A 12,357-nucleotide genomic window follows, 5' to 3' on the forward strand; every position below is an offset into this window, starting at 1 on the left:
TTTATTTTCCAATATAATTGAATGTTTGTTTTTTTTTTAAAGTTAAAGTTCAGTGAGCAGTGTCAGCGAAATATCTTACATTTCATAAATATATATATTTTTTATGAATAAGAAAATGTGGTATAACAAATATGTCCTCCACGACTAAAGTATCAATCAATACAAATATTTGCAGTTTACGCCTGTCCCAAGTCAGGAGCATCTGGTCTTTGTTAGTCTTGTATGTTTGTTTTTAAATTTCAATTTCTTTTGTATAATTCTGAAATTAGTATTACGTCAATTATCACTGAACTAGTATACATGTTCGTTTAGGGCCAGATGTAGGACTCCTCCGTGTGCGGGAGTTTCCCACTGCATTGCTGTCTGTTCTATGGTCGGGTTTGTTGTCTCTTTGACACTTTTCCCATTACCATTCTCAAAATTCTATACAATGGATTTTTTAAAATATGCTCCCATTCTCAAAATGTTACAGATGCATATCAAGGTATGCGTAAGCAGGGGCGGATCGATCCATATTAAAAAGGGGGGTCCCAACCCAAAGTAAAGGGGGGTTCCAACTATATGCTCCCATTCAAATGCATTGATCGTCTAAAACAGGGGGGTCTGAACCCCCGGACCCTCCCCTTGAATCCGCCAATGGTAAGCGTTTGGCTGTGTCATGGTACAATCGATATTCTCATTTCTCCTCGTATATAAGTTAAATTATGTTATCAGAACAGGATTGAAGAAGCTTTTCAATTGCAGAGTGACGTTTCTAACAAGGATGTGTCTTTCATGATTACCTGTCAACTCAGTATCCCGTGTTTTGATGCATACATGTAGCAAAATTGACTGGTTTGCTTTCTTTTCTTTACAATCCCATTTACATAAGACAACAAGAATTGATATATTTCTTTTCGTGATTGTGGGTTTTTTTTTTTCATATGTTAACCTCTTATTTCATATGTGAATGTGACAAGTTATCTTTAAGTTAAAGAAAAATAATGTGTCGTATTGTATTGTCTTGTATTGTATAATATACATGATATAACTAGACTGAGTGAACAGTCGGGTTTCTGTACCGTCAATTTCAATCCGTGATGACAAGAATGTAAAAAACAAGAATGTGTCCATAGTGCAAGGATGCCCTCATCCCACAACCATTTGCTATGTTTAGTGGACCATAAAATGGGGTCAAACTCTAATTGTGCATTAAAATTAGAAAAACAAGAGTGCACACGCTAAAATGTCTCGCCTTCTTTTCTTATCATTGATATTATGTTGATAGTTTAAATGTAAAGCTTTATTACAACTGTCACACAAACTAACCAAGAAAATTAAACATTGACCAATGAACCATGAAATGAGGCAGGCATGTACGGCTGACCTATTGCTTAAAGTTTATAAAAACAGACCAAAACACAAAAACGTAACACTTAGCAATGAACCGTGAAAATGAGTTCAAGGTCAAATAAAACTTGCGTGACTGACAAATAGATCATGAAATAGTTGCATAAACCAAATATAGTTGACCTATTGCAATAAGTATTAGACAAAAAGACCAAAACTCAAAAAATTAACTTTGACCACTGTCCATGAAAATACGGTCACGGTCAGATGACACCTGCCAGCTATACATGTAAACTTTTCAATCATTCCATACACCAAATACAGTAGACCCATCGCATACAGAAAAGAAAACCAGACCAAAACACAAAAATTTAACTAACCACTGAATCATGAACATGAGGTCAAGAGGTCAGATGACACCTTGCAGTTGAACATGTACACCGTACATTCCTTCCAAACTCCGAATATACTAGACCTATTGCTTATAGTATCTGAGATATGGACTTGACCACCAAAACTTAACCTTGTTCTCTGATCCCTGAAATGAGGTCGAGGTCAAGTGGAAGCTGTCTGGCGGGCATGAGGACATTGCAATGTACGCACATACCAAATATAGTTATCCTATTACTTATAATAAGAAAGAATTTAACATTACAAAAAAACTTAACATTTTTCAAGTAGTCACTCAACCATGAAAATGAGGTCGAGGACATTGGACATGTGACTGATGGAAACTTCGTAACATGAGGCATCCATATACAAAGTATGAAGCATCCAGGATATGTGTTTTCAGATTCTAGTTGATTGGAATTCATTTTCAACAAAAACTACCCTGACCAAAAATTTTAACCTGAAGCAGGACACAAGGACAGACGCAGAGACCAGAAAAGATAATCACAATCGCATAAAATGGGTCATACAAAAAAGTGTGTTTTCTTTACGGATAAACAAGAGTGATAGGGATAATAATTGACCCTTCCAATTCACAAATCTTAAAGAAATTAAAAAGCACGCATATATATATATACTATATCACATTATATATCTATTATAAGTGTATTCTCTGTTCATATCTAAGTCGTGAAATATCTCAATAATTTGTCGATTACAGATTTGTTTTTGGTAACACGCGGTTTTTCGTCTAGTCTCTTTTCAAGTAACAAACTTTTCAGGCCCTCTGATCCATTTCTTTCATAGGCAAACATCAAATGAGAAAACTGTAATCCAGATTCTGCCATCCTATGAACAATTCCTGAAGACGCAAATTTTCCAATTTTCAAGTTGTCAAAAGTCGTTATGTTTTTCTTTGTTTCTAGCGAAAAGTTTGACTGCTTGATAAATGATTGTGTTGTAAATGAATATTTACAAATTAAAGAAGCCCCCACTTCCGACTTGATAATGATACTTTCCAAAGATAAGACATCATTTATTGCATTGTGGGCAATGTAGTCATTTTCTAGTAAGTGTTTATGAAGCGACTCTTGGGTATAACTATCTAGTGAATACATATTCTTAAATAACGGCAATGTATCTGAAAAACCAATAACACATTCCCGAAAAGCATTAAAACAACTATATTGGGAAATGTTAAAAATCAACCGTTTGACATCAAATGTTTTGCAATTATGAGCAACAAGTAAAACTGGTGATTGAGTGTCAAGCCACAACACAAAGCTCTGAAATGCCGCTTCTGGTATAGACGCTGACACTGGATTTCCATTGTAATATAATATTGAACCTCCACTTGAAAGGCCAGTCACTGCTGTAGTTGCCGTAGATATTGGTTTTGTTGGTTGAACATAGGTGTTAAAATCAGATTTTGTTGATTTTGCAGCAATTTGAAGGATACAACAATCGTCATTAAGTGAGCTTGTTTCCAAATCAAATACAACGACTGTACCTTCAAATAACTCAATTTTGTCTAGTTCAGGCTTGTATTTAATATAAGGAATTTCTGTACATTCACTTATATTGTGTAGGCAAATATCCGTTTTGTATGTATCACCCTTTCTTTTCAAGAGTTGCCTGCTTAACTGTTTTATTCAGTGTATGATCAAGTTTTCTCCTTTTCACATCCGGTTTACCTGAATATGATAACTGCCTATTACGCTCTGTCTGTAACTCCCTTGCATGCTTAATGGTAACTTTATTTGGCGACAGTCCAGCCTTTGTGTTTACCTCCGATAAGTAAGTATATCCCAAATTTTTCTGTGATACCGATACACTGGTCCGAATACAAAGTACCTCACTGCTGCTGTAACATATACGTTTTGGAGCTTTTGACCCATAAATGTTATGTAGAGATTCGACCTCTTTAGTTGAACCGCATGGTGCTAATTTGTACGTGTGCATTGTTGGCCATTGTTTTAAAAATTATACATAAATCTTTGTATAGATCATCCCCAGACAGACATTTGCCATTAGGTAGAGATTTATACTTGTGGTTTTCCGACGCTCTACACCACGCTCCACAATTTTCATGTATGCCAAAGGAGTGGGGCACGATTGCTAAAATATTTTGCCTCAAATGATCCTTATCGTTCTTGTTTTGTTTAACTGCATAGCTAAAGCAACGCTTAAAGTAACCAATAACATCTTTTGAAAAAACCTTGTGCTTTTTTTGAAGTGTATACAGAGCATTAGATACGGACTTGGTAGAGTGATTAATGTCGCTCCATTTTTCAACATCATGACCAAGAGCTTGTTTAACCTTTGAAATTGTAGATGAGTCATCGTCCATAATTAGAGTATCAACTTGAAGTCCAGTGGTTTCTTCCAGTATTTTCAAAAGTCTCGCAGCCGTGTCAGCCTCCATTGCCTTTGCACTTTTGTCCCAATTACGTGGACAATCATGCAGGTTTGGTTCCTTTCTTGACGTTGAAACAGTGTCACATATTCTACAAAGAGTGCTGCAAACCTTAAAACCCATAACTTTGCCTGTGTGTTGACCCAAAATGGAGCCAATTCCTGATGGACTATTGTATGATCTCCCCGACCCTCTTTTTTGCCAGCACATGTCATATTTAGCTTTTAAACCTTCTGGTGTGGCTGCTTCTTCTTGTGGGATGCTCTTACTAAAAATAAATAGGAAAAACTATGGGTTGCAGAAGTGATGTATAATCTATAAAATAACATTTGCATAATACAAAATTAGGTATTTTTTTTATTAATAAAACTAATTATTTAATTATAATACAAAATACCAGTACTTTTCACGGTAAAAAAAATAATAGCAGCATTCAAGAATAAACCCGGAATAAAAAGATGAAAAAAAACTAACACTGCAAAACAAGTATTGAAAAAATACATGTTTTAATGTAGGATAGTAGAAGCATCATCAAGTGTGTCATACAGTTACAACAGTATTAACTTCAAAAAGTTATAAAATGTTTTTGTTTTGATCTTTTAAACTTTTTATAAGTGTCTTTCAGAACTGTCGACTTCAGTCTGAAAGTTTAATTAGGTCATTCTATGGTCTATAGAACAAAGGAATCTTTTAGTCCTAGTCACGACTTTAGTTTACGATGACACGATTAACGAGTGTACCCGTGAAAGCGCTAACGAGGCCATTTTCCAAAAAGAAATTAAGTCTAAAATACATAACTCTTTGAAAACAGTTGTTCGCCCACCATTTAAAAACTTGTTCGAGATACTGCTGACAAAAACCTATTTTATAAATTTAAGAAAATCGTGAAATAGATGAACTAGATCATTTTCCCAAAATGTTGTATTTCCCAGGGGCATAACTCAATCGGCAAACAATTTGTTAAAGTTTAATGGAATAGGACAAGGATTGTACCTGTGATATCGGTTACAAGACCAGACACACGTACACACGATAAAAAAAAAAATAAGCACGGACACGTATAAAGAAACAATTTTAAGTGTTTGGTATTCTATTAAGCATGATTGAAATTTGTACAGGACTAAAAAAATCAAAGTACTGAAGTACTGAATATCGCAAGTTCTTGTTTATGGTCACCAGCACTTGTCTCAGGAAAAAATCATATCTCTAATGAGGTTAATGTACAGATAAAAAAGTATTCTTAGACATGTTCATGCGTAGATGATAAAGTAATGACAGGGAATTCAACCATCATCGTAATACGTATGAATTATACTCTAGTGATACGAATAAGTTAACTCTGGTTTGTTGTTATATATGTTACCTTTATATATGTATATTACAGTTACATGTATGTTAATTCCTTTGCTATCAATCTATTCCACTATATTTACAATGCTGCAGTGCAAAGCGCATGGTCTACTGTCACAGTAATAATTCGATTATTCTAATAGATTTGATTTGAGTATGCATTCATACATCCTCGCACAACGTGTGATCTCCTATGTAAAGTTATCGGTCATTGAGGGAGAGCAAGGGTGGATTGACGGGTTCGCGATCGCAATATTAGGTATGTCACACATGTACCGCAAGAGACTTTAGCTAATACCTGGAACTTAGTACCGGAAACCAGGATAGAGGACGGATAACTCTGCATGGGAGATGGCATATTTTCTGGAGATATCTTTCCTCATGCGTTAAAACAATTTTACTTTACGTGTGCATAGATATTAAAGATTTTTTACTGAAATATATATATGCATTTCTACATATAACACATCCACAACATTACTTTAAGTTGTAAACAAATTAGTGAGTATCCATTGAAAAAAAGAATTTATAACAATTTATGTCAATAAAAAGCGGTTAGGACTTTTATTTTGCATTCGATAATGTCTGCGTTTTTATCATGTTGATTGATCGGTTACAATCCCAATACTAATGTTACGTAATGGAAATCTAGGCGACAGCAATACATTGGATTCCATCATCTTATATAAAAAAAAGTGCAGAAACCGCTTAGTTTTGTTATATTATTTCCTGGTCATTTTTTTTTTGGTATTGATACTAATTTGTTTGACAATGGTTTGTAAAGATATAATGTCTTTAAAACAGCTACGAACGTGACAAAACTGTACTTTCAATACAATCCTCTTTGACTAGTTTAGCCCTTGGCCCTTTTCTGTTCAATTCCTTATAAGTCCTCAGTAAAGCTTTACTTTTTAAGATTGCTTTTTAGAATCAAAATTGAGAAAGGAAATGAGGAATGTGGATTGTGTCAGAGACAGAAACCCGACCATAGAGCAGACAACAACTAATTCCATGTATGTCAATTAGATAATACACATCTTTTTTAATTAACTTTATATGATATATTATGCATATAACGCAACAACAACTTTAAAATAAAATAAATATAACTAAGGATTGTCATAGAGATGCATGTAGATTTTTTGTATACGTTTACAATGTATTTTTTCATCTTTTTACGGGCAAATGGGACCTGTACTCGATCCGCTATATTTAATTATACCACTCTTTACATTGTTTGCTTTATTACCTCATACATTCTATCTCTTCTTCAATAACTCTTAAACAAGAATCCTTTGCCACATCATAATTAGGGATCTTTATTTCCCTTTCTCTCCGCTTTATTGTCTTTGCTGTTATCCCAGGTATTCCCATGGTGGTAACTAATTTGTTGAACTGCCGCGCTCCTAATCCAGAATCTGTTAGTCCTAAAATTTATATTTCATTTATTTATACCCGAAAATAAAAGGTTCGAACAGATAATTATCTATTTATAGCATAAAATAAATGTCTCATTTGCCTGTCACATATTAACAAGAATGCATATGTTCCAGACCGTATGAGTATTTGGACCGTACGCGTACGGTCTAGACCGTATGCGTACTTTTTGAAAATACTGATACGGTCGGACCTTACGCGTAAAATTAAGAAGTTGGTCAAGTTTATTACAAACAAATGCGTATAACAGATCAACATAACTAAACTCTCAAATTAATATAAAAAAGTTCAATTGTAATTGAAATAAAAACTTTACATTTTAACTATTCAAAAGCGTCACGCTAATTAAATATGTTAATCTCTTGTATTTAGCATGTTGATCAGTAATACATTAATTGAATTATGAGTATCGGAAGTAAACATAATGTGGGAGGACAATTGTTTTAGAATATTCAGCAACTTTACAAAACAAAAAATGCAAATCCAAAGGAGCATGCGTGATCTGCAAACATTTTGGGGCCAGCTGAAGGACGCCTCCGGGTGCGGGAATTTCTCGCTACATTGAAGACCTGTTGGTGACCTTCTGCTGTTGTTTTTATATTTGGTCGGGTTGTTGTCTCTTTGACACATTCCCCATTTCCAATCTCAATTTTATGTAAATGTTAAAAAATATTACGTTACTTGTGGTAGTAAGTGTCACTTTGGGCGAGAGTACCAAAATAGGATTCGGAAATACAATAAAACAAATGTTTAATTTTAATTGTATGTTTGTTTATTTAATCCATCTAATTGTAGAAATAACAATTTGTAAAACTAAAAATAAACTAAAGATTGTGATAAAGTTTGTTTAAATTTAAACCATATGATCCAACAGCATGAATGGTCAGCTTGTACTAGACCGTACGCGTATACTCATACGGTCCGGACTGTACGCGTACGGTCCAAATACTCGTATGGTCTGGAACACATACACTAATTTTAAAAATGTCTTGCTTGCTTTGTTGAGTGCAAATATTATAAATTTATTATTTTCCGAAAATGTACATATATTGTGTTTATCCTAAAATTACTACCAACACTAAAACCTTTAGTTATGAAATCTAAATCATTGTCACTGATTTCTCAACTGAGAAATCGGAATATTTGAAACGCGGACCGGGAAGAGCGCTCAAAAATATTCACAACATGCCATTGGGATAACAGGAGATTTTATTTGTACAAGTAAATATAAACACAAATTTATTTAAAAATTTGTTATTTTACAATAGTCGGCTAATTACAGGATAAAATATTGTACAAACAAATATAGCTTTGAAAAATTCAGGAGTTGGTTGGGTAATTCTGTTACAAGTCACAGACATAAAGAGAAATATAATTGGTTTAAAACTTGTATGATATATATTCTTACATTAAGCACAAAACGAGGATGAGTTATCCTAGAGTGTCTAAAATGTTCTATAATCATGAAACTTACCAATTGCGGTTTTTGTATTGATGTCAAATACTCCCGGGCCTCTTGAACCGTTTACATGCGTTTTATTTGTTTGTATTGTATTAATAAAGTTACATTCAGCACAGCGAACGCTTAGGTAACTCCCAAGTCCTTGTCTTTTTTCACCTTCGGTATTGTGCAACTGTAGCGGGATAGTACACATTTTACATGACCGTAGTGAATTTGCCAGCACATCCAGCTCAACAATACGTCTCCCATCCTGCCATGATATTTCGGGCGATGTAGATAAGAACAGGTCACAATTCTCAATTTCGGGTTTCTCTATTCTTACTTTTTTCATGTCCTCATGATATTGAAGCATAGATTTAGAAACATTACTCCTGCGTTTTCTCTTTCCATTCTTCTCGTAAGGCATGGTGCCCGTTTTTGAATCGCGGGACAACCGACATTATGACGTCAATTTTTTTCCGCGAATTTCCGTTATTACAAAAGGCGACGGTACGGCAGAAACAACGGCAAAAATTAACGTTATTTGTCGCGTTTTCGAGTTAGGATGACATGTGACGACGTTGTTAATTTCATTGATAACGGCCTCGTACATGATTACGGTTTTCATTTCACTCGACTGTGCTGAGAAAGGAAATTATCCTATAATGTTATTTGTAAAACATAGTACTGATTTAGAAGGTCATTTTAAAGACATTTGAAAAGTAGAATGTAATTGACTTGTGGTAATATTCCATTGAGTGTGTAGGCAACGGTAATTTCTTTGGTTAGCTTGCTTGTTAGCTGAACCGTTAAGTCATTATTAGGTCAGGAATACTACCCTCCTTTCGAAGTAGCCTAGTCGAACAGACATATAGATTGGTTATCTGTCATTAGATTGACCTAACCTAACCTATGAATGACTTCATGGTTCAGCTAAAAAGCAAGTTAACCAAATAGGCGAGTGACTTTAACCATAAAATTAAATTTTTAATGCACCTACCTAACACACGGCTAAATTACATATCATTTGAAAGCTACACATCTGTACTATCTGTTTTACCCGGTCGTAAAAAAAATCGTACGGTGCTATTTCCGTCGAATCAAGATCAAAGGCCAAGGACGAATAAGTGCATATTTTCTGAGATTTCAGCCTGATTGCATAATATGACTTTTATATACTAAATTCACATATGCAAACAATTTAAACTTTTAGCAGAGAGATTAACAGTCATTATTCAAATGCATTTTTAAATATTTAAAGCGTTTTTTTGTTTCCTGAAATTCGAGTAAAAGTTAACAAAATGTGTGAAAACCCATATTTTTCTTTCTGGTGCAAATGCTAATCAATTAAAACTAAGTAAAACCCTGTAATAACTATCAAAGAAGTTCTTGACATCATAAAATTTCCTAAAATTATGCTTACTTTTAATCAAACAGCAAATCATAACAACGCATAAAGTTGCCCAAAATACCGTTATCTGCGAAAAAACAGCTTTTTAGCATTTCTTCCTATTTAAACATTGTATGTGGTCAATATAAGATTTAATAAACAAATTCTTAAGAATCTCAAAAATTTAGAGTAAAAAAATATGTGCGCGAATCATCTTAATGCTTGAAATAAAGGGGTGAAACTAAGAGATTGCAATCTGCATTGTAACTACCAGACTAAAATAAACATATTTCGACTTTTCTAATTGTTTGATTTGAAGCTTCATTATTAATACTGATGTAGTGAAAAGACCTTTTATTTATTTAATGTGAATTGAAAATTTTGACCAAAATAAATAGAAAATAAATTGATGAAAATTGAAATTTCAAAGAATGTCAAAAACTAGTAAACACATTATAAAGCTTGACTACTTGATTGCTTAAATTACGTTGTTCATTGTTTACATGCATTAATTCATCAAATAAGAATAATTTTGAAGAAAAAATATATATATTTAATACGCAACGATCATCTAGTTACAACTAGACTTCCTGAAAAGCTTGAATGACTAGTTCATTTTTCATACGAGGATGACTTCATACAAGAGTTTCTGATGACGACTGAAAAGAAGCTATCATTATCTTGAAACTTCACTTTCCATTATATAGATGATGTCATCTCACTGAATAGTGCAAACTTTGTGATAATGTTGGACTCGTATTTTCCATTGAAATTGAAAATAAAAGACTCAACAGATATAGTTTACTCTATCACGTATCTTGAAATCGATGATGAGGGTTGGTTGAGAACAAGTTTTACGACAAAAGAGATGAGCATAAAACAACCCATAAAAACACCCCTTCCTACCAAATTATAAACTTTTCATTTCTATGTAACAACATTATAGCAACGCCGGCATATCTACACTACTAAAGGAGGAGACCAATTTCATTGAGCCTCAACTCCTCTGAAATAAAGGCAACTATATTATACCGCTATTCAATAGTCATCAATCGATTTACTAGTAACTGAAATAAATCCGGGTCACAAAGCAAAAACTAGGGAAACGCATCAACTATAAGAGGAACACAACGATATAACAGAAACACAGAACCGCTACAAAAACAAACGCCAACATACAAAGAAACAGATTATTCGATACCAACTGCCATATGTCTGACTTGGTACAGGACATTTGAAGAAAAATGGTGGTTTAAACATGTTTTAAACCAGAGTTCAACTGCAAAGTTGGAATCATCCCTTAGAAAATTTCATGGACGCCACTACAAGTTGGTTGACAATTATGAGATATCTGTTTCGCCAGATGACGACTGATAAGTTCCATCGACGTAACCAAATTGCCGTCATTTCTGCCGTGAATGTCACCAACCGAATATAGTTTGGCACCGAGTTTGGAAATACATGAGCCACAAGACGGGTAAAAGAGAGCTGTGGTGTAGTGGTTAGTGCATCGGACTACTAACACAAATTTGCGAGTATGGTCTTGAGGAAACGATGAAAGTCCGTCGGAAGGGGACGATAAATGACTGACCCATGTTAAAAGAGAGCCATATCTCTTGCACGTTAAACACACTTTTGTAGATTTCGGAAAAAGAGCAGGCTAATGCCGCTACAAGGCAGCACTCGCACCCGCAAAGTGGAAAGCGATTAATTTAAGTTGCAAAACTTGTTTCCCAATCCACTATAAATAAATATGTTTAAACTAAGACGGGTGTCACATGTGGAACATGATCTGCCTACCCTTTAGGAGCCCCTGAGTTCACTCAAATTTGTTTTGGGGGTTTGTGTAACTCAATCTGTAGTTTTATATGTTGTGTTTTGTATACTGTTGCTTGTCTTGTTCGTTTTTTGCCTGGCTTTGTCAGTTCGTTTTTAATTATGAGTTTGATGTCCCTTTGATATATTTCGTCACTTTTCAAGTAGTAAAAGGTTTAAAAAATTATAGATCAGTGTAGCTAAATGTATCATGATAACGATTTTGTTCTATATATATATCACCGTGAGCAAATTAAGTTATTTTCGCGGATATTTGTCTTATTGCGTTAATCTTCTTCACTTTTATACTTTGAGGTGATTTTTTGGCCGATTTTCATTACTGCAAGTTAATGTCTTTAAAGTAAAATAATACCAAAGGGACAATCAACATCTCAAACCATGAATCAAATAAAGTTAATTAAAACCATGAACAAAATAAAATCAAAGTCCAAGAGACGAACAACAGTCCAAAAACACAGCATACCATGAAAACGAACACTCCTAAAACAGCGAATGATCTTATGAGGTCAGGAAGGGTAGTTAACTTTTTCATTTTGTTATTTCACAACTGCTTATAGTGTTTTACATACACAATGACATGCATTTGTATTTTTAAAGCTTATGTAGAAAATGCTCAAAGCATCTTTTATTCAAATAATTAAAGCGATTAAACCAAGTGTTTCTAAACAGGGTTACTTATTTCAATGTTGCCTACGATTTAGTCGCAAAGTAATGTTTGCATTTGAACATGATTACAAAAAGTAAAAAAGTTTGACTTCGTAAAAAACA

The 12,357-nt window shown here is 34.0% G+C and overlaps 1 protein-coding gene across 1 annotated transcript; it reads right to left on the bottom strand.

Moving 5' to 3' along the window:
* Positions 1-3,643: 3,643 nt before the first annotated feature.
* LOC143057454 (uncharacterized) lies at positions 3,644-7,121 on the bottom strand. The gene is made up of 2 exons (XM_076230762.1): positions 6,735-7,121; positions 3,644-4,403 (listed from the first exon to the last, which is right to left on the bottom strand). The coding sequence occupies exons 1-2, from the start codon at positions 6,857-6,859 to the stop codon at positions 3,644-3,646; spliced, it is 885 nt and encodes a 294-aa protein (XP_076086877.1). The 5' UTR covers positions 6,860-7,121.
* Between the last annotated feature and the right edge of the window lie 5,236 nt (positions 7,122-12,357).

Source organism: Mytilus galloprovincialis, chromosome 13, assembly GCF_965363235.1.
Source record: "Mytilus galloprovincialis chromosome 13, xbMytGall1.hap1.1, whole genome shotgun sequence".
In the NCBI taxonomy this organism is placed as follows: Eukaryota; Metazoa; Mollusca; class Bivalvia; order Mytilida; family Mytilidae; genus Mytilus; species Mytilus galloprovincialis.